The sequence below is a fragment of the Myotis myotis genome, unplaced genomic scaffold, assembly GCF_014108235.1.
Source record: "Myotis myotis isolate mMyoMyo1 unplaced genomic scaffold, mMyoMyo1.p scaffold_m19_p_14, whole genome shotgun sequence".
NCBI classification, from domain to species: Eukaryota; Metazoa; Chordata; class Mammalia; order Chiroptera; family Vespertilionidae; genus Myotis; species Myotis myotis.
In genome coordinates, this window is record NW_023416318.1 from 47,674,634 (window position 1) to 47,697,505 (window position 22,872).

General features: G+C 44.5%; 1 protein-coding gene across 1 annotated transcript in view; it reads left to right on the plus strand.

The window, feature by feature from the left end:
- The window catches only part of APOB (apolipoprotein B), a 37,189-nt gene that overhangs the window by 2,733 nt on the left and 11,584 nt on the right, over window positions 1–22,872 (plus strand). The window contains exons 4-25 of the mRNA XM_036335239.1: window positions 503–648; window positions 2,684–2,837; window positions 3,651–3,806; window positions 5,313–5,437; window positions 6,105–6,190; window positions 7,371–7,590; window positions 8,336–8,563; window positions 8,782–8,899; window positions 9,004–9,150; window positions 9,871–10,082; window positions 10,342–10,579; window positions 11,103–11,279; window positions 12,682–12,873; window positions 13,726–13,893; window positions 14,357–14,571; window positions 15,398–15,565; window positions 16,667–16,788; window positions 19,057–19,267; window positions 19,847–20,022; window positions 20,146–20,333; window positions 20,819–20,955; window positions 22,459–22,832. Coding sequence (XP_036191132.1) covers window positions 503–648; window positions 2,684–2,837; window positions 3,651–3,806; window positions 5,313–5,437; window positions 6,105–6,190; window positions 7,371–7,590; window positions 8,336–8,563; window positions 8,782–8,899; window positions 9,004–9,150; window positions 9,871–10,082; window positions 10,342–10,579; window positions 11,103–11,279; window positions 12,682–12,873; window positions 13,726–13,893; window positions 14,357–14,571; window positions 15,398–15,565; window positions 16,667–16,788; window positions 19,057–19,267; window positions 19,847–20,022; window positions 20,146–20,333; window positions 20,819–20,955; window positions 22,459–22,832 — 3,958 coding nt within the window. The remainder of the gene's footprint in view (window positions 1–502; window positions 649–2,683; window positions 2,838–3,650; window positions 3,807–5,312; window positions 5,438–6,104; window positions 6,191–7,370; window positions 7,591–8,335; window positions 8,564–8,781; window positions 8,900–9,003; window positions 9,151–9,870; window positions 10,083–10,341; window positions 10,580–11,102; window positions 11,280–12,681; window positions 12,874–13,725; window positions 13,894–14,356; window positions 14,572–15,397; window positions 15,566–16,666; window positions 16,789–19,056; window positions 19,268–19,846; window positions 20,023–20,145; window positions 20,334–20,818; window positions 20,956–22,458; window positions 22,833–22,872) is intronic.

Consider the following 22,872-nt stretch of genomic DNA (forward strand, 5'->3'; position numbering starts at 1 on the left):
TCATAACTCTTTATAACTGAAGTGAGCACATCTAGAACCAATAAAAGACATCCTCCTTGACATGCAGGAGGGCAAGCTTAAGAGACAGAACAAAACATCAAAAATAGGGCCTGGCCAGTATGGCTTAGTGGTTGAGTGTCGACCTATGAACCAGGAGGTCACAGTTCAATCCCCGGTCAGGGCACATGCCCGGGGTTGCAGGTTCTATCTTCTGTAGCAGACATGTAGGAGGCAACCGATCAATGATTCTCTCTCATCATTGATGTTTCAATCCTTCTCTCTCTCTCTCTCCCTTCCCCTCTGAAATGAATAAAAATATATTTTTAAAAGTAGGACTATGTCTAGGTTGATTCAGGAGGGCTACTGAGACCTGTTAAGGACACCTGTGGTGTCAGGGGGCAGATGCCATGTCTGACGGGAAGGAGGAAGCCCTGGGCCGCGGGGGTGGGGAAGCTCACATTCTTGTTGGAGGGTCTCAATGTGCTGCTCCTCTGTCTTCTAGGTCGAGCTGGAGGTCCCCCAACTCTGCAGCTTCATCCTGAAGACAAGCCAGTGCACCCTGAAAGAAGTGTATGGCTTCAGCCCCGAGGGCCAGGCCTTGCTGAAGAAGGCCAAGAACTCCGAGGAGTTTGCTGTGGCCATGGCCAAGTAAGCAAGCGCGGGCTGTGCATTCCAGCTCCTGAGCTTTCGGTGTTGTGTTGCGATCTGTGTTGTGAGTGAGGGTGTGTGTGTGTGTGTCCACTGAGGTATGAATATGTGTGTTCACAGTAGGCACATATATGAATGTATTTGTATTCGATATTCACCATGGATCAGGGAATTACTGAGTGTTCACAACAATCCAAGGGAGGAAAGCATTGTTTACCCTCCCCTAGCGATGGTCCCGTTATTTAAATGTGTGTCTAAAAGATCTCATGCTTAAATTCCTTGAGATAATAAAGCTGAGATGGTTTGTTCAAACACGGAAATTCTTGTTTAAGGAATTAAGTAAGAGTGGGTGGATGGTGGTCTCCAGGGAGGGTCCCAGCAGGACTAGGTGCTGGGGCCTAGCCATGGCAGGGCAGGGGCTGCTCAGTCTTCTTATAGACTACAGTGGGAAACTGAGAAGCACATAAGGGGGTCCTGGCCTGGCCTCAGGGAGTCCAGGGGGAGCGCAGGCCTGAGCCTTTGCCAGGATACCCCCACCGGTGTAGTCCTATGGTCCACCACTGGCACGTCTTCTGACTGATCGTGGCCACCTGGTACCAGTTGCTAAATACTTTGAACGTCGCCCCTGCCTCATCTTCCAATCACAATTTTTAAATTCCCATGAGTGTGGAAATTCAGGCAGTCATACATCCGTGGACTCGGTAGCATTGGAAACTCCCTGCCCATCTTTCGGTTGGCAGAGAAGGCCTTGACACTGCTGTCTCTCATCAATGCACCTTATGTGATCTGAGACTTAGATGTATATGAGGGAGCAAGTACAGTGATGGAAGGGAGTGAGCAGTCATTATGTGTTGGTCCTTACCCTCCTCCAAACTAAAGGGACTCCTGCCCTTGACCACCTCAACGCTTCGCAAGCCTGCATCACAGTGTCTGAAACTTTCTGAGGGAGCGCAGATCTGGGGGGACGTGCCTGTACTCCTTCTCCTCCTGACTTAACTAGAGCAGGTGTGGCAGGTGCTTTGAAATCCCCAAGAGGAAGTTCCCAAAGGGAAGTCCTTGAGAGTGAAGGCCTCGGACATGGCCTGAGACCATGTCAAAGAGTGAATGTCCAACAAGTGTGTGAAAAGGCGCTCAAATGGCCTAGCGGTCAGGAAATGCAACTGATGTCCTAGGATCTGTATCCCCTTTACTCATAAGATGACAAAACTGTGAAGCAGCTGTAGCACCTGTTGCAGGTGGGTCTGTGAGGAAAAGTATACTTTCATGCATTGTTGATGGAATGAGAACCATTAGTCAATATCTATTATTAATAAAAATACTATAGCCTTTTGACAGCAGTTTTGCATTGCAGGACTCCAGTCCATGAAAAGAAAAGCAGTATAGTGTGTGAAGATACAGACATAGGGATGTTCATTTCAGTGTTGTTCATGTAGGAAAAAAAATCCAGAAAGGGAGAAAGTCAATGCCATTAAATAGGGGAATGTCTGAATAATAATAATAACAACAACAACAACCCTATATAAGCATAGAATTCAGTGTTTTGCAATTTTTTAGAAAGAATCTGTTACGGCTCTACCAAATGACTCAGAAGGATTTTCGTGGAGAATTGAAGAAAGGGAGATAAAAAAAATGTGCAGAGTGTGATGCCACTTGTACAAAACAAGCGCCGAGGAACTCTTTCTGTGTAGATGTTTACACCCGCACGTCTATGTAGGACTATCTGAGTGGGGAGGGACAGCAGCAGAGCTATGGGTGGAGCAGAGAGGGGACAGGTGAGCCAGCATTAAAGGGAAAGAAATAAAAGAATGCCAATCACATACACACACTTGTATAACTTTTTAAAAAGGTAGGGATATATTTCTAAAGAAAAGATGTAAAAAGAAAAACAACAAGTAAAATAAAAAACTTTAAAAGGCTGCAGAGCCACCCAGCTTATGTCCAACAGGCTCCTGCTGGAGAAAGGACACTTCTGTGACCTCTCTCTCTCTCTCTCTCTCTCTCTCTCTCTCTCTCTCTCTCTCTCTCTCTGGGACAGGTTCGAGCTCAGGCTGGCCATTCCCGAAGGGAAACAGGTTTTACTTTACCCAGACAAGGAGGAGCCCAAACACATCCTGAACATCAAGAGAGGCATCATTTCCGCCCTCCTGGTTCCCCCAGAAACGGAAGAGGACAAGCAAGTGTTGTTTCTGGTGAGAATTTAGAAAGCTGATAAGAATGGCCCTTTGACCTCATCTCCCCATGTCTGAGCTGGTCCCACTGTAGACATGAAGTGTTGGCTTAGCTACATACACAGGAGACCCTACATCCGTGTGAAACACCAGTGCCCACGGCTTTCCTATTCTCTGGGTCCACTGTCAGATCGTCCCGAGCAGATCTAATGTTATAGCAGTTCCTAGGGAGCCCTGGCCACCCTACTCCTTTGTTGGGTTATGTTCTATTCCCACAAGGTGCAACGTGGTGAAACCTATGAGTGTTTCAAACACGGGAAAATGATTGAACCGGTTGCCAGCCTCATTTAAGGATTCAAGGTTTCAATCTGAGAGAATTCCATTTCCTTCAGTCCCACGACCATTTTTGAGCCCTTGCTGGGTTCTCGGTTCTAGACTTCATCACAGTTGGAGAACACAAAGCTACATCCTGAGGGGGCCTTCTTGGGGCCTGGGGGGAGAATCAGAACAGTACAACCCAAGGCAGATGGAATCCATGTTGTTAATGAGCAGAGGAGAAAATGTTCTGAGAGCACAGAGCATAAAGTCAGAGTCGGCTGGGTCCCAGGCGGCCAAGCCACTTTGCCTCAGAATCAAAACCCTCTTCCCCATGTCCTCACCGCACCTCTGGCTGGCCAGGCACCTGCAATGCCCACGCTCTGCCTGGGGGAAGAAGGTCCCTCCAAATCCATGTCGCTCCTACCTTCTCTTCCAGCTTCTTTCCCAGCCCTTTCCAAAGCACCTAAGGATATTTTCCCACGTTGAATATGCCTGTTGTATCTTCTGCTCCCATAGGATACCGTGTATGGAAACTGTTCCAGTGACGTTACCGTGAAAACGAGGAAGGGAAATGTAGCAACAGAAATATCCATCGAAAGAAACCTGGAGAAGTGTGACCACTTCAAGCCTGTTAGCACAGGAGTGAGCCCACTGGCTTTGATCAAAGGCCTAGTAAGTCTCACATCAGCATTGCTGTTCTCACTATCCTCTTTGTTAGCAAACTTCTGGAATGTAGAGCTAGCAGGAATCTCAGAGAAGGACCTGCCCAGCCTCCTCCTCTTATAGACTACAGTGGGAACCTGAGAAGCATATAAGGGAAGAGCTGCCCAAGGCCACATGGCCTGTTATGAGGTGATCCAGCACTACAATCAGGTTTCTCACTTCCAATCCAGAACTCTGTCCTTTTTGCTGTCATTCTGTCACTGGCACCAAATCTTCTGCCATCACTTGAGAATAATGACTGGCCATCCCTCAGAAGGCTCCAAGACCCAGGGTAGGCGAGCAAGCCACATCCTGTTCCTTCCTGTGCAAGGGCTGGATGTCTGCAGCTCTAAGCCTCTAGCCTCCAAGAAAGTCCCAAGACCTGGGTTCTGCCCTTCTCTCCCCCTAACTCCCATGGAGTGGCATGGCTGAGAGCACACCAGGGTCCTGTCTTTCCATTCCATGTATGACCCTGATCCATGCCTGGCCCCTCTGTCTCCTGCCTGGGACACACCCTCGGTACTGACCTCTAATTGTCCTTAACAAAGGTCATGTAGCACCACATTGCCTGAGCTCACCTAATGCTTATAATATCTCCTGGACATGAATCACAGCTTAACTCGGTAAACACAAAGGACTTGAGCAATCACGCCATGCCTGGCGGTGCTTCTGGTCACTGTCCTTGGCCCAGAAAACAGGGAGTCTGGTGACCACAGGGCCATCGCCAAAAAAGGCCAGTGCCCTGGTGTCTGTTGTTTTTCCTAAGCAGCTACTGTGTGCTCAGCCCCACTCCGGGCAGCACGGAGGGAGGGTCAGTGGCAGGTGAATGTGGACCTTGTCCTCAAGGTGTTTTCAGTCTAATGCGGGAATATGGTTCATACACATGTCAACTAAGGACAAAGATGATATAGTGATGAACTGAAGAGGTCAGACAAGCAGTCCTAGGCCTGACCACAAAAGGGAAAGCACTAGTCACGTAGCTCTTTGTGCAAAGCAGCTGGTAAAACCAGTTAGAAGAAATGATGAGTGAACATCGAGTCTAGCTCAGTTTCACAGAAGATGTGGAGCATGAGACTGAAAGATACAAAGGATGTATCGATGGAAGAGAGACACAAGGATGGGCTTCCAGGCAAAGGAAACATGGGGACCAGTCGTGTGTGAAGTAGTAATGTGTGGTGGGGCAGGTATGTGTAGGATGCCAGGCTGTATATCCTTTGTGAAGGATGAGGTGTCCAATGGGGCAGAATAAGAAGAGTCTGTAACTTGACTCAGCTTTGGGTATGCCAAGTTATTCATCCCCTTGTCTCAATGTCAAGTACCAAGTTCTCTTCTTCAACCAAGTTTGTCTAATGGTACATAATTCCCACTCTCTCCCCACCTGACCCCTTCTTCCTTGAAGGTAAATGCCTATGGCAGAAGACTCAGGTTCAAGCCCCAGGAACTGATCAAAATGCTTTTCCCTCCTCTCATTCACAGACCCAACCCTTGTCAACTCAGAGCAGCAGCAGCCAGTCCTGCCAGTACACCCTGGACCCCAAGAGGAAGCACGTGTCAGAAGCCATCTGCCAGGAACAGCACCTGTTCCTACCTTTCTCCCACAAGTAGGTCACCTGCTGCACCCCTGGTTTATCAGTGAATGGGGTCGGGGTGAGCTGAATGCCTCTCAGCTTCCCTGGTCCAGGCTAGGCTGTGAAGAAGTACAAAGCAGTGCCCATCCCTGACCCCTTTTCAAGCTAACAGGTGATCTGTTAGGAAAAATCTTAGACAATGCAAAAACAATTTGAGACCAACAAAGGATACCTGAGACTCAGACTTTAAGGGTTATAGGTCAGGAAAATCCAGGATCATTGCAGGCTTCCCTGGTTAGAAAGACTTTGTGGAGGATTTGGAATTTAGACTGGAGACCTATGTATCCAATCCATTTTGAAAACTGATCAATCAACTAATGTTTATTGAATAACTTACATTCTTGGCACTGTGGTGGGAGATACCAAGGAATTTTGAGGCACAGACTTAGTCCTTTACTCTCCAGACACTCCAAACTGGTTGAAGGTATAAGGTGCATATGTCCTTTGATAGAAGGATAGCTAGTGTGACCAGGAGGAGGTGAGTGCTGTTTATTAGGAGGGTCAGGATGTTTGGATTTAACTACGGTTTGAAAGGTGGGCAGGACTTAGGTAGAAGTGGAGACAGGGGTAACATTCAACATGAAGTTACTCTGGGGAGCGGGCCATCCCTTGTTACCTGTTGTCCTTCCTTTACTTCCAGGGACAAGTATGGAATGATGGCACTGGTTACACAGACTTTGAAACTTGAAGATACACCAAAGATCAACAGCCGCTTTTTTGATGAAGGTAAGACTTTATACCCACATGTTTTCCAGGGCTGGGGAATCTGCCCAACATGGTTCACATGTCATAGCTTAGCTCTTTGCTGGGGCCCAGGAAACATCTTCTGACTAAAGAGTTAAGTGGGCTCTGGTGTTCTAGCTGTGGGCTACTCTAGTGAGAAAGCATGTTCATTTGAGAATGTCAGAGTGACAATGACATATAGGAATGGGAGAAGTTTCCCAAAGCTACCTAGGTTTTTGTAAGTAGGCAACTGGCCTCCTAAGTCTAACTTTCATAGATCTGACAACCTCATACACCCTGTGATAAGACCTTGAACCTGGGGCAAGTGGCAGAGAGCCTTCGGAATCAGGAATCAGTCTTTGGTAGGGACTTCAGAAGTCTCAAGCCCAACTCTAGCCCTGCATTTGTCTTGTATTTAAATCTGTCTTATGCATTACTTCATTGTTCTCAGCAACCTGTGATGTTAGGTGGTAACAATGTGTGCTTTTACACTCCTTCTGCAGAAAAGAAAATGGCACATAGAGGGGCTTAGTGATGTATTCGAGGTCATAGAATATTAGAGGTGGTACAAAAGGAGTTCCTATGTTTAACCTCTTTCCAATACACATTTCCATGCTGAATTACACACACACACACACACACACACACACACACACACACACACACACTCACATCCTCCCTAGGAGGTCAGAGGAAGATACTAGAAGGGACACAAAAGGATCCTCCTGTCCTAACAAGATGCTGTTAGATTCAACTGGAAGAAATGATGGGTAAGCCTCAGCTCTCGCCTTAGCTGTAGCCATATTAGCAGCAGCACCTACTCAGGGGTTCTTGTGGCTAGAGAGGTCATCTAATACCACATTCAAATAAGCCTGGATTCAATTCCAGCTCTGCCTCTTATACCCAGAGAGGGCTTGGACAAGGCAAGACACTCCAACATGAATCTAAGTTCTCTTATCTTTAAATTGAGGAGTAATACTCATTCATAGTGTGATGACTCAGTGAAAACCTTGAAGTCACATGCCTAGCACAGAGCCAGATACACAGTAAGCCCTGATACAGGATAGTTTTCTTTTCTTCTCCCCTTTGCTGAAACCCCACTGATTCCCAGTCTCCAGTAGACCAAGATAGCATTGAGCTGTAGAGGTAAGCAAGGGTTCCTTTGACACTTTCCTCCTTCCAGGTACCGAGGAGGTGGGTCTTACCTTTGAGACCACCAAGTCTACATCACCGCCAAAGCAGGCCGAGGCCATTGTCAAGACCCTCCAGGAGATTCAAAAACTGCACGTCTCCGAGCAGAACGCCCAGAGAGCTAACCTCTTCAGTAGACTGGTCACTGAGCTGCGAGGCCTCAACAACGAGGCAGTCGCATCCCTCTTGCCAAAGCTGGTCGAGGTGTCCAGGTATTTCTTCAATGGTGGCAGCTCCGTCTTTCATAGGTTATACACCTATGGCAGTGCTGAACCTTGGCCAAACAGAAAAGCTCAGGGACCACTGAAATATTGACCCAGCTAGTCAATGAGTTCACGTTTGCTGGACAGAGAAATAGCAGCTAAGCTGCCTAGAGTTCCATGGGGAACACACGCATACTTTGCATCTAAGACAGATACGTATATTTTTTTAAATAAGGAAATATTTCCCACATTTTGATGGGTATCTTCTCATTCCTTGTTCTGTTACCCTAGAAGGTTTCAGAGACAAAGAAGTCTGGCCTTTTGGAAGCCTCTTAGTGGGAAGAGAGCTCAAGCAAACAAAACAATACTGTGGTTTCTGTATACGTCAAGGCACTTGCTCTTAGTGCTGTGAAGGTCAGAGAAGAAAGTGAGGGCTGAGATGAGACCATGCTGATATTTTCTTGACTTGTTCTGTGTCCTGGCCAAAGGACAGTGGTAACGGTGCTCTTTGAGTTATAAGACCAGAGGTCCTTCTTCAGACTTGGTGCCACGATGCCTCTTCTGTGGCTAATGCTCAGAGGGAAGACTTCCTGGTCCTTGGGAGAATGGTTCTTGGGTCTGAGTTGGATTTTGAAATAGGTCGGATTTGAACAGTGAATAAGGGAAATAAGGGCAGAAGGAATACCACGGGCCAAGGAGCTTTTAGCTGCCTTGAAGGTGACGTATGTAACTTTCTCTGTCCTTTCTTCCTCAGCCCCATCACTTTGCAAGCCCTGATTCAGTGTGGACAGCCCCAGTGTTACACTCACATCCTCCAGTGGCTGAGAAATGAGAAAGCCAACCCACTTCTGATAGATGTTGTGACCTATTTGGTGGCCCTGATCCCAGGGCCCTCGGCCCAGAGGCTGCAGGAGATCTTTAACACAGCGAAGGAGCAGCAGAGCCGGGCCACTTTCTATGCTCTGAGTCATGTGATCCACAAGTAAGTTTTCCCCTGGTTCTCCTCATAGGAGCTGAGGGACACCCATGTCTCTATATTAAGAGTGTACCCCTTCTTCTGCATTCAGACTCTGATGCTCGCTCTTGTTTTTCTCCTGGTCTTTTTGAGAGTAATGACTTGAAATAAGAAATCAGCAAATGCAATTTGGATTTTCAGATAAGCTTAGTCATGGTTACTGAGTCCTAACTCTTATTCTGTAGCTATCATAAGACACACCCTACAGCGACTCAAGAGCTGCTGGACATTGCTGATTACCTGTTGGAGCAGATTCAAGATGACTGCACTGGGAACGAAGATCACACCTACTTGAGTCTGAGGGTACTTTTATCTTTTGTATAATATGCATCATTTCAGAAGCACTTTTCCTGGGCACCTCTTCCTTCTCCTGCATCCTGATTCCCTCTGGTTGCTTTTCAATGCAGGTCATTGGAAACATTGGTGGAACCCTCCAGAAGCTCACCCCAAGACTCACTTCTTCAGTCTTGAAATGTGTCAAAAGTACAGCGCCATCCCTGCTGATTCAGAAGGCTGCTATCCAAGCCCTGCGGAAAATGGAAAATAAAGACGAGGTAAGGTCCACAGAGGAGGTCTTAAATTGAACATTATTCAGACTGACAAGGATTTGGAATGCAAGCCTAAATCTCATCATTCTATGGACTTAATTCTACTGCTTTCTAATTGTAAATTTTCAGCAAGCCTATTGACTTGACTGCCTGGCAGTATGTGAACATGAGAGAAATATTTGACCTTGCTGCTGCTCCAGAATGCAGAGTTCGAAATGCTCACTGCATGTTACCCTCCTACCAGATCAAACATCATGTTCACCCTCACTTAGGAAAATAGGACTGATTTCCCCCAATCTAAAATAGGCAACCTACCCTCATCTCAGTTGGCAATGGCTCCATATCTTTGGATTCTACCTTGTTTATTAGCGCCAACTCTCACTATCCCTTTCAACCTTTACCCTCATATTGAAATAATTTATGTTAAAAGCAACTTTATTTTCAGTTAGTGGCAAGTCTCCAACAAGTCATAACTTGGCCATAACTTGCATATTTTAGTGAAATTGAATTTGACATGCATTTGATAGGAGTCTTCTGAGAACCCCTCCTTGAGCTGGTTGCTTTGGGAAACACTAGCAAGAAGATTCAGTACCAGCATTAGAAGAGTTATTAAAGAGAAATTTGGCTTATACATAATAAATTGCTTACAAACCATGCCAAGTGTTTGCCAGGCTTGTTCTGTGTCAACCAAAGGACAGTGGTAACAATCTCCTCCTTTGGCTCCAGGTCCGGGAAGTCCTCCTTCAGACTTTCCTGGATGATGCCGCTCCAGGAGATAAGCGACTGGCTGCCTACCTCATGCTGATGAGGGACCCTTCTCAGTCAGATGTTAGCAAAATCACCCAACTTCTCCCAGAGGAACAGAATGAGCAAGTGAAGAACTTTGTGGCCTCCCACATCGCCAACATCTTAAACTCAGATGAATTTTATGTCCAGAGGTAAGAGTAGTTTTCCCCCACCTGTTACAAAGGGCAGAAATTCCAAACCTAGATTGGGATTTAGTCACTGACTGTTCTTTCTAAAGCATTCTTTCTTCTGGAAAAAAACAAACAAAACACTTGTTCAAAAGTACAGCAGACCTGAGCCAAACTCTTGGGGGCAAACTCAATTGAAAATCCATCTTTACTTGGGGTGAGAGAGATAATGCATAAATTACATGATGTGTCAGCTCAAAATATACTCCTTCTTTTCATCTAGTTTGAAAGAGTTAGTGAAAGAAGCTCTGAAAGACTCTCAACTTCCAACTGTCATGGACTTCAGAAAATTTTCCCGGAACTACCAATTTTCCAAATCCGTTTCTCTTCCATCCCTTACCCCATTCCTAACCAAACTCGAAGGCAATCTTATATTTGATCCAAATAATTACCTGCCTAAAGAAAGCATGCTAAAAACGACCCTCACTGTCTTTGGATTTGAATCAGCTGACCTCTTCGAGGTAAGTGTGAGACTGGGAAGAGTTGTGTTTTCTAGCCTATTGTGTTCTACACCATAAATAGAAAGTCAAGAGATCCATGAGCCAGCAGGAGAGGAACAAGAATGATCACTTTGAGGCCTTTTTCTTCCCACCTCCCTGCCTCCCTGTGAGGGGTCATCTGAAGCATGACTTCTTATTGTGAATGGAAATGCAGATGTCCCAGAAAAGACCTTAGACCTAAAATCCAAGGGAGTACATGAGGTGTGCTGTCAGACAGACCTACCAACTCTGAATTTTTGATTTAATTATTTGTTCTCTCTAAACCTTAGCTGCCTCTTCCAGAAAAAGGCGAATAATAAGTTCTGTCTTTCAAGGTTCTACTAAGATTTAAATAATGCAACTCCTGAGTAGTGCTAAGCTCAGTTTCTATCTTACGGTATTTACCAAATACTTGTTTAATTGGATGGACCTAAAGAGGGAAATGAGAGGTGGAAATACGACAAGGAAACCTGATAGCATTTTCTTCCCTGGTTTTCTTTCTCAGCTTGGTTTGGAAGGAAAAGGGTTTGAGCCGACCCTGGAAGCTTTCTTTGGGAAGCAAGGATTTTTCCCAGACAGTGTCAACAAGGCTCTGTACTGGGTTGATGGTAAAGTTCCTGATCGTGTCTCTGAGGTCCTGGTGGACCACTTTGGCTTCATCAAAGATGATAAACGTGAGCAGGTATGTGTTTGTTAAGAATCCTCTTAAGGAAAGGTTTGGGTCTCAGTACAAAAACATTCTTTTTCTAAACCTGGAAGCAACCTGGAAGCAACTATTTAACTGAAGTGACAACTATGACTTTTATTAATCAGTCCCATGAAAGTAAGAACCAGTATCTTCTGCCGTATGGGCCTCCTGGCGATATAGAGTGCCCAGGAACCAGACTTTTTAGGGGCACCAAAGCCTATTGACTAAGAGTGTGAACTCTGGAGCATGGGTTTGAATTCTTACCTCACTGTCTTCAAGCTATGCAACCCTGGGCATGTGCTTGATATTATGTCTGTCTGTTTCTGCATCTCCAGAGTGCTAATAATAACCCATACCTCACAAGGTTATTTAAAGACTAAATGCGATAAAGTATATAAAACATTAAGCAGAGTGCCTGGCTCTGACACTGATTATTCAATAAACAGATACTATTAATAATTTTTAAATTCATATTTTCATTATTAACTTCTTTTTTTGGCTCTCACTCACATCAGTGCAATAGCTTAATGAAAGCAAAATTCACATTGAAGTTAGCAAAAGCCCCCACTAACAGAGTAGAAAATAGATTGTATAATCTGGAGCTTCTTGGTCTTTAATTTTTTGCTACCCAGAGTGTGGTCCAGTCATTGGCATCAAATCAAAGTTTGTTAGAAATGCAGGTTCTCAAGCTCCACTGGGATCTACTGAATCCAAGCCTGCGATTTAATAGGATCCCCAGGTAACTTGCACACACATTTCATTTGAGAAGCAGGGAAGTCATTTACTCCTAGGTGCTCACAGATGGTCCCACCTCCATCTTCTAATCTACTTACCTCCACTTGAGGCTGAGGGTCCTTGATCTGTTTTGAGTCTGTCAATCACTCTTTTCTCTCTCAATGCCTAAGCATCAGTCTATGGAATTCTGATTGCTAAGGAAAAGCTTGTCAAGTATCAGGTGTTTTTCAAGCATTTGGCCAATTTATTTGGCAGCTCATTTTCCCAAGAAACCCCTACCTACTATTCTTCCGTAGACAAAGGAGAGAGGGTATAGGCAGGGGAAGGGGTGGGGGATAGAGGATTTGCTCATTGTGGGGAGCCATAGGGATCCTAGCATCCTGGAGAGTAGAGATCCCTCTTACTATGCATTCACTATTCAAGGTAAGAACAGTGGGGAAGCACCACTGTTCCTGACAAGACCTCAGTTTTTTTCATCTCAATTTGGAGAAGCTCTTTATTCTTCAAATAAGAGGCGAGAGCCTGGTTCCAGTGTCTGCCCTGTACCTACCCTGACTGTTTGTGTTTAGGTCCATCGTGGTCAGCAGACAGGCCCCATGTCAGAAACCTAAAGGTGTTTGACAGCTCTGACATCTCACTAGATATGTTGTTAAAATCCTAGGACATGGTCAAAGGAATTATGGGTAATGTTGAGAAGCTGATCAAGGACTTGAAATCCAAAGATTTCCCAGAAGCCAGAGCCTACCTCCGCATCTTAGGAGAGGAGCTTGGCTTTGTCAAGCTCGACGACCTCCAGCTCCTGGGAAGGCTGCTCCTGAATGGTGTTCGTACTCTGAAGGGGATCCCCCACATGGTAAGTGGGTCAGGCCCCAACACGGGTAGTGAGATTAGCCTGTGCTCTTTCTAGATCTCCCTGCAGATTCTAGCCACACAACCCAGCAAAAGTGCATGAGCTTCCTTCAAAGGTTTGCCTTGACATTCAGTGAAGAAGATTGTTGGATCACAGGGAATTGGTAACATTTAGAAATTAAACTGTTAGATGTATCTCTTAAGAGCATTCGTTTGTTCATGTGGAAAACAATGCTACAGGTTTATTTTAATATTGAAATGATGCAGTGATTATGAAAGAACATATTTGGTCAATTGTAATCTATTATCTAAATGTGAGCTAGTTTTTATTAATTTATTAAGAAGGGAGAAAATATGGACATTTACTCCCTAGGATTTAATAAATAGTTTGCTTTAAGAAAACACCTCAAGTTATTTTCTAGCTACATCTTAAAAAACAAAAGCCAATGAATACTAATATGTATGTCATCTCAATAACTCAGTTTCAAAAAATTAGTGGCTTTTAAATTCATTTTATCATAACATATTGTACTTCAAGTAAATCTTCATTTACATTTAGACTCCAAAAAACCAGAATGAAGCCATGCCAGGTAATGAGACTTCAATCCCGAAAGCTCTGAGGCCCAGCAAAGTCTTAAATGCCTTCTGAATCACCAGTTGAAAATGATATGATATCTATCCAGGGCAATATTTTACATTCCAATGTGTTGAAATCAATAATTCATGTTTACTTATTATACCATTCAGCTAATCTATGCTAGATCCCTCCTTTCTGGCGAAGAAGAATTATTGTCTAATGGGAGGGAACACTTCGAGGAGGCTGACGTTTCGTGGTTCTCCCCTGTTGGGTCTACAGGTCGCAGAGGCCCTAAAGAAAGGTTCAAAGAATGACTTGTTTCTTCACTACATCTTCATGGACTATGCCTTTGAACTCCCCACTGGACTTGGGTTACCACTGCAAGTGTCCTCCTCTGGAGTCCTCGCTCCTGGAATCCAGGCTGGGGTGAAACTGGAAGTAAAGGATGTAAGAGTCTGTTCACCTTCTTATTCCTCCGGTTCTTCTTTTCCTCTTGGGTGGTGCCCTTGTGCAACTTTCAAATGTGTTTCCAGTTCAAGATGAAGTGCCTCATCAGTGCAATCACCACATTCATGTTTATGAAAAACTTTAGGGTTCCAACTCGCTAGCTGCCACGGGGCATGGTGGTCACATGAGAACTCAGCTATTCTCTCAATACATGAGGATTCCTGTCATCTTTTTATCTTATGCTTAAAGTTAACTTGGGCACTTTCTCATCCTGGGTATCAGTGTTGTCTGGATAATAGAGAATGGAGAACTTGGCTTTTCTTCCTTCAATCAAATCACAGTAATGTTTGCTGAGGTGTGATCTATCCAGACATGTTTGCCCAGGGATGGGGAGGGGGCTTGATCTGACTGCATGGGACTAAAGTAGTTAACAAAGCTGAACAGGTCATTTTCTGACTTACAGGAGATGCAGATGGAACTGGTGACAAAGCCCTCTGTGTCTGTGGAGTTTGTGACAAATATGGGCATCGTCATTCCAGACTTTGCTAGGAATGGGGTCCAAATGAACAGCAACTTCTTCCATGAGACGGGCTTGGAGGCCCGAGTTGGCCTAAACTTGGGGCATCTGAAGTTCAGCATTCCAGCTCCAAAGAGGCCAGTCAAGCTGTTCAGTGTCAGGTAATTCTCTCAGTTAATTCTAACTAGCCAGTTCGAAAGAGAATCGAGTCTGTACCTGCAGGACTTGGCCAGGCCAGACAGTTAATTGAGATAATTCTGGCCCCAGTGGATATGTGGTGACAGAGGGAGAGAAGGTACTGGATTACCTATTTTAACCTAGCTAGACTCACTAAATAATTACAATTTCCCCAACCTTCCACATTTTACTAAATAGAGACTAAAGACCTACTGATTAACTAGTTATTAGGTTGTGATTCTTTGTTATTCATCTGTTTTGAGAATGAAAAAACACTAGCTCTAGAGAAATCATGAGAGAGAGAGAGAGAGAGAGAGAGAGAGAGAGAGAGAGAGAGAGAGAGAGAGAGAGAGAGAGAGTGTTTGTGTGTGTGTATGTGTGTTTAATGCAGATGGAAAAAAGCCAGTAGAGACTGAGATTTCAGATGAAAGGGAGACAGGGAACTTCTTACCCTGCATCACAAGAAGGAAGGAACACACCTGAAGTCAGGTCCCAGCGATAGTTATTTAACACCTCTGAGCCTCTGTTTTCTGTGTAAAATTAGGCTCCTCGGTACCTGCTTTTGTGGGTATTACAGATTACAAATGTAAATAACCTAATGCAGTGTCTGAAACATAGAGTCACTGTGATTGTTAGCATTGTGGATGTTCTTCTTACTATGATTTGTTTCAGAGTAAATCAAAGAATTTGAGGTGGGTTTAACCGGGGGTGGGTGGATATAGAGGACAAGATAAGGGGACATTTGTGATCAGTGATGTTCATTTTGATTCATGACTTGGAGATAACTCAGGATTTTTCTTTCTTCACTAGTAACAAAATTCATTTGGTCTCTACCACCAAAACGGAATTGATTCCACCTCTAAAGGAGAACAGAAATTCCTGGTCAACTTGCAAGCCTTTCTTTACTGGCCTGAACTACTGTACCACAGGCACTTACTCCAACACCAGTTCCTACTCTCCTCTGACTGGAGACACCAGGTCAGTCATGCTCAATGTCCCGCCCAGCATCTGCTTACCTTCTACATTATGACCACATAGCAGGGCAACGGAAAAAAATGCCATGTATTGTAGGCCTGTTTCACAAGCCTCAGGGATTTGCACCATCTAGTAATTATTTAAAACAGTGGTCCTCTACCCAGCACACCTGAAGGTTACACAAATTCCTGCCTAAACTTTGAGTCTAGGACTGGGTTCTTCCATAGGAGGGAAGGGAGTGGCAGTATTGGAAGGTGAGGAGTCATAAACACTGAGGGAAGTCTTAGCTCAAAAAATAAATAGCCAAGTTGATTTTCTCATACTACCCCGAGGGACCTACACCCATTGCCATTGAGAATCACTCCTTTAAAAGCACCTCTTTGGCCCTGGTCAGTGTGGTCAGTAGTTGGAACATCAACCTGCGAACTGGAGGATGGTGGGTTCGATTCCCTGTCAACGCAAAGTGGAAGGCCACCAATGGATGTGTCTCTATCATATTGATATTTCTCCGTTTCTTCTCTCTCTCTCTCTCTCTATCTCTCTCCACCACCACCCCCCCTCCACTCAATCAAAAAAAATCAATGGAAAAAATATCCTTACTCCTTGAGTGAGGATTAAATAAATTTATAATTAAGTAGTAAAAGCATCTCTTTGTAGAAGGTGCCCCCTCTTTCTCCTTATGCATTAGATGAGGGGATCACAGCACAGATTGCGATTTTCTTCTGACTCTTTCTGAGCCTCCAGATACATTGGGGTGGCCTTTCCTGGAGTCCATTGTTATCCAAAGCCCTCACCTTGCTTAAAAGCAACTTGTCTTCAACCCCCTACCCCACTTCCACTGCTTGGTCTCATCTTTGCTGACACAACCAGCAACTCCTGCTGCTCTGCTTGTCCAGAAAGCCTGGGAATCCTGGGTTTTGTCCTTGCCTTGGGCTCTTGGAGGGACTGAAAGGGACCATAAAGCTCATCACTAGTGAAGGAGAAGAGTCAATGTTAAAAAAGGACCATGTTTTTGTTGCTATTGAGGCTAAGTTGCTTTGTTGACGTTCTCATTGTCATAAAAAGCTCTAACATCATTCACTCTATGCATTGTACCATCTTCAGATATGAACTGGAACTGCAGCCCACGGGAGAAGTGGAGCAGTATTCTGCCAGCGCAATCTACAATCTCCAGAAAGAGGGCGAGGCCCGGGTGGACACACTGGAGTTTGTAGCTCAGGCAGAAGGTAAGTATCCAGAAAAGGGCTCTTCCATCTCTGCCCTCAGTCTCAGGTCCAGAACTCACAAGGAGGACATCTTCAAGTTAATGTGTATAACAAATAGGTACTGAGTGCCTGATATGTGCCAGGCCTATTCTTAGAGCTGAGGCTAGAACAGTAAACAGTGGAGATGGTTTCTACCCTCATGGAGTTTATAGTAACCTAGAGGCCCAGTGCATGAAAATGCATGCACTTGTGGGGTGAGGGTGAGGGGTCCCCTCAGCCCAGCCTGCACCCTCTTGAAGTCCAGGACCCCTCGGGGGATGTCCATCTGCTGGCTTAAGCCCACTCTCTGGGGGATGAGGCCTAAGCTGACAGTCAGACATCCCCTCTGACAGCCCATGAGCCCTCAAGGGATGTTTGACTGATGACTTAGGCCCACTCCCTGTGGGGAGCGGCCTAAGCTGCAGTTGGACATCCTTAGCACTGCCATGGAGGTGGGAGAGGCTCCCGCCACTGCTGCTGCGCTCGCAGCTGTCAGCCCAGCTTGTGGCTGAGTGGAGCTCCCCCTGTGGGAGTGCACTGACCACCAGGGGGCAGCTCCTGCATTGAGAATCTGCCCCCTGGTGGTCAGTGCACACCATAGCAACCAGTCGTTCTGATCATTCTGCTGTTAGGGTCAATTTGCATATTACCCTTTTATTATATAGGATAACCAAAGTAAATATTGAGAATGTCAAGATTGGTGCTGAGGAGAAAAATAGGACATAGAGGAGCCCAAAGAATCTTGGGAATAGGAAGAGACGGGAAGGCAGTGCCATTTCGAATGATACAGTCTCACCACTAGAGGGAGCATAAAAGAGAGACTTGAAGGAAGTAATGGGATAAGCCATATGGAAAGCTTTACAAGCTGAGGAGCCAGGAAGTACAAAGGCCCTGAGGCAGGTGTATGGCTGCTATGGTTGAGGAAAAGGAAAGAAGCCAGTATGACTGAAGCAGAGAGATTAGGGAGGAAATGGTAGGAGATGAGGTCAGAATGAAAGGGGAGGTGGAGAAAGAATAGCCTTGTAGGTTTTGGTAAGGACATTGGCTTTTACTAAGTGAAATAAGAGGCCACAGGAGAGTTTTCACGATTTGATTTATACTTATGTTGAGGAAAGACTCTAGGGGCACAAAGGCAGAGAAATTAGTATGTAGGCTATGGCAGTAATCCAAGCCAAAGGTGGTGGGGCTTTGGATTAGAGCAGTGGCCTAGGAGATCTGAGATGTGATTGGATTCTGGCCATATTTTTAAGACTAGACTGACAAGATTTGCTGATATAGTGGGTGTTGAGTGTAAGGAAAAAAGGGATCCGACAACTGTAAGTATTTTTGGCCAGTGCAACTGAATAATGGAGATGCCATTTACTGAGCTAGGAAAGGCCACTAGAGAAGCATTTTAGGAGATGGGGCAAATTTAGATGTTCACTTCCAAAGATCCAAAGATTTTTTTTAGGTAGGAATAGTATGTTCCAAAATTAAACTAGAAAAACAAATCCACAGGGTGCCTGCTAAAAAATATGTCATGTAACAGTTTTACAAAAGACATAAAATGGGTAAACCTCTGAATTGAAGGAAATATGAAACCTTGTTACAAAGAAAGAAGGAGTCAGGGAGGAAAGAAGGTGAGGGAGGGACAAGGAACCAGGGAGGGTGTCATCATTGGAGAGTCATATAGAGGTGTCCCATATGCCTGACACAGAAGGACCTTGAGCCCTTACCGTTTCCTGAACATGCTGAGTGTTTCCCACAGCAGGTCCTCTGTATTTCGGGTTCCCTCTACCTGGAATGCTCCCCCCCCCAGAATGTACCATGGCTCCACCATTCTCTTCATTCAATTCTCTGCCCAATTATTCCCTTATCAGGGAGAACTTCCCTGACCACCACACATGAAATAGCACCTCTTATATCTCTTTCTCACTTTATTGTCATATCCAGTTGCAGTTTCTTTATATTATTTACCATCTGACGTAAATAACTACTTGTTTGTTATCTGTATTCCCACACCAGGATGTGAGCTCCATGAAGGCAAGAACCCCACCCCCCACCGCCAAGAGCAGTGCCTAGCACATGCTATATATTTGCAGACTGAACAAGTACATGAGCACCACTGAGTTAAAAAATTAGGGTAAAATCCCACAGTGTTTCCTCATTTAAACCCATAGAGTACTTGGTCGTTTCTCTACCCTTTTCTCTCTCTCCTTCCCAAACAAAGCTTCTGAATACACGTTTTAATCATCTTTTGCATTCTTGCAGGTGTAAAGCAGACCGAGGCCACGATGACAATCAAATATAACCGGCAGACTATGACTTTGACCAGTGAAACACAAATTCCAGATTTTGGCATTGACCTTGGGACAGTCCTCAGAGTTAGTGATGAATCTGCCGAGGAAAAAACATCTTACAAACTCACCCTGGACATTCAGAACAAGAAAATCACTGAGGTCGCCTTCACAGGCCACATGAGGTAAGGAAGGCTTGGGGTGATCTACTTGGAGCTGCTGGCCCTCGTGGCTCTTTCCTGTCTTCCTTTGCAGCTCTAAAGCTGACCAGACCAATCATTCATTCCCGGTCTATAGCCCAAGGGGCAGAGCCCTTAACATTCTCACCCTCTGCACATGTCCAGTTAGACTTTTTTGCCATTTACTGGGCACTTACTATTCATCAGGCAATGTGCTGGGTGTTTTAAAGAAATCATCTCAGTTCTTATAATAAACTCCAAGGTAGGTACAAGTTTCCCTGCTTTGTATATAAGGAGACAGTAGCTCAGAGGGGTTAGATGCTTCGGCCAAGACAATAGAGCTAGCAGATGTTAAAGCAGCATTCAAACAGTTTCTGAAAACCTTCTTTTTCTCCCGTATCTCCCTGGAAAGTCCTGAATTTGTGCTGAAGTTGACTGTAGAAGTTAATGAGCTTGATCTCTGGAAATTTCTCTGAGCCATCCTGTATTTCATTTTTATCACCACAAGTCGAACTTCTGTTTAATTTTGCGTATCTCCTTGGAATGGACAAAGTCATTGATGTCAATTGATTTTCTTTCCAATAGTTATGACAAGAAGGAAGAAGCCAACATCAAAGGTGTTCTTTCTGTACCCCGTTTGCAAGCAGAAGCCAGAAGTGAAACCCTTGCCCAGTGGTCTCCCACAAAACTGCTCCTCCAAATGGACTCATCTGCTACAGCATATGGCTCAACAATTTCCAAGAAGTTGGCATGGCGTTATGGTGAGTACCTCTTCCCCATGGGAGCCCTTCTGAGAACACTCTGGACTTGAGTGCAGTGTTGCAAGCCATTGGTTAGAAGCTGACCTGATACCATTGACAACTATTTCACATGTGTGTTTTCAGATGAAGAGAAGATTGAATTAGCATGGAACGCAGGCACCGATGTGGATACCAAAAAAGCAGCTTCCAGTTTCCCCGTGGATCTGTCTGATTATCCTAAAAGCTTGCATATGTATACCAACAGACTCTTGGATCACAGAGTTCCTAAAACAGACATGACTTTCCGGCACATGGGTTCCAAATTAATGGTTGTAAGTACAAATCAGTCAATAAATGCATGGTTGTAAGTGCTAATTACATGCTCAACTCTGAGTTAGGTGAAGGAGGGGATCCAAAGATGGATATGGCATGCTTCCTGCCCCCAGGGAATTTTCTGGGGAGAAAAGAAGCATGCACATGGTTAGCGCCCCCCCCCCCCCCGCCCTGCTCCCGTTACCCAAGGCTGTAGATGATAAGTAAAAAATGAATATACTAGTAAACAGAAAAGTTTGCCAAGACCAAAGGAAGTGTCAGGACACTGGCTAGGAGTCTTACTATGTTATGCGTTCCTTTAAGAAAATACAGGAAGTGATCCATGACAAACAAAAATTTATAATTTTCTATAATTTATTTTTTAACTCTCAGTGCATCATCCTGTTTAGTGATTGATCTGTCAAATATGGATTATCACCTAATGTTAATTGCACTTTGAGGCCTTTCTATGCTCACTGCTCTGAAAATGTCTATTATGTTGTAGGCAACAAACACGTGGTTTCAGAAAGCATTCGCAAGTCTTCCTTATACCCAGAATTTGCAAGAATACCTAAAACAGTTGAACCTCCAGAAGATGGCACTGCCAGAGTTCCACATTCCAGAGAACCTCTTCTTGAAAAGGTATAAAAAAAAAAACCAGAAAATTTTCTTTTTTCCATTTTTTAAATTATTTTTCTTTATTTTAAATATATTTTTATTGATTTCAGAGAGAAAGGGAGGAGAGAGAGAGACATAAACATCAATGATGAGAGAGAATCATTAATCTGCCACCTCTTGCATGCCTCCTACCAGGGACTGAGTCCGCAACCCGGGCATGTGCCCTTAACAAGAATCAAACCTGGGATCCTTCAGTCCGCAGGCCAATGCTCTATCCACTGAGCCAAACCAGCTAGGGCCATTTTTTATTATTGACAGTACTACAGATGTCTCCCTTTATCCCTCTTAGCCTCCCCCCAACCCCAGCTCCTATCCTACCCTAGGCCTTTACCACACTATTGTCTGTATCGTATCTATGGGTTATGCATGTATGCATATAAGTTCTTTGGTTAATCTCTTCCCATCCTCCTCCCCCTCTGATATCTGTCAGTTTGTTCCATGCTTCTATACCTCTGGACCTATTTTGTTCCTCCGTTTATTTTGTTCATTCGATTCTACATATAAGTGAGATTATGTGATACTTGTCATTGACTGGTTATTTCACTTAGCATAATACTCTCCAGTTCCCTCCATGCTGTCCAAAAGGTTAAAAGATCCTTCTTTCTTTTTTTTTTTTATAGCCACATAGTATTCCATTGTGTAAATGTATCACAGCTTTTTAATCCACTCATCTATTGATAGGCACTTGGACTGTTTCCAGATCTTAGCTATTTATTGTAAATAGAAAAATTTCTTGAACCACACAAAGTAAATGGAAGATTTTACTTAGCACGATTTAGATTCTAATTCACATTTTTAAGGAAAATAATTTAAGCACTTTAAGGAGATTAATAACTGAAGCATCAACACTGTGGCATTTTTGCATTATTAAACATGAGGTCAGAATGTGAATGCCAATCCAGTCAGAAAGAAGCTTAGCAATCGTTGAGGATTCTAGTACTTTCACCCTAATATATTTTATTCACTACAACCTGAACTTGAAAGCCATTCAGTTTTCCTCCATTATAAGTGAATTCCCCCTTTGTTCAGGATCAGGATGTACTCATAATTGGTTGACTGTGAAGAATTCAAGAGTGTCTAGCAGAATTGCTGACTATAAGTTTGCCGTTGAGCTCGGAAGGGAAGGGGCAGTCACTGAACACTGAAGAGAGGCAGCATTCCGAGACAGTATTTCACTTTAGCAATATGGCTTCATCCTCATAGGGAAGTCAGATTCCCAATTTCTCTGGCCACCTTTATATTTACGGAAATGCACGTAATGCTTTGCTTTATTTTATGGAAATAAAATTAAAAATCTGAGTATGAGCTGTATAGGCAATAGTCTCTCCTAGATCGACTCGTCTCTGTATGATCTCCAGGGTTAGGAAAACAAAGGGCCTGTGTCAGATGGGCCTTTCCATAGTGCGTGGCTGAGCTGCAGAGTTCTTGATGTCTGATTGTGGACATTATCTTTGTTCTTTATTTCAGTGATGGCCGGGTCAAATACACCTTCAACAAGAACAGTGTGAAAATTGAGATTCCTTTGCCTTTGGGTGGCAAATCCTCCAAAGATCTAAAGATGTTGGAGACTATTCGGACACCAGTCATTAGCTTGCCATTTTTGGGATTCTACCAGCCTCCTCAAGAGTTCCAACTCCCCAGTTTTACCATTCCCAAGTTGTATGAACTGCGGGTGCCTCACTTGGGTGTTCTTGACCTCTCCACAAATATCTACAGCAACTTGTACAACTGGTCTGCCTCCTACACTGGTGGCAACACCAGCACAGACCACTTTAGCCTTCAGGCTCGGTACCACATGAAGGCTGACTCTGCGGTTGACCTGCTGTCCTACAGTGTACAAGGTGGGTCATACTTGGGTAGAGGGTGCACAGGGATAATTCA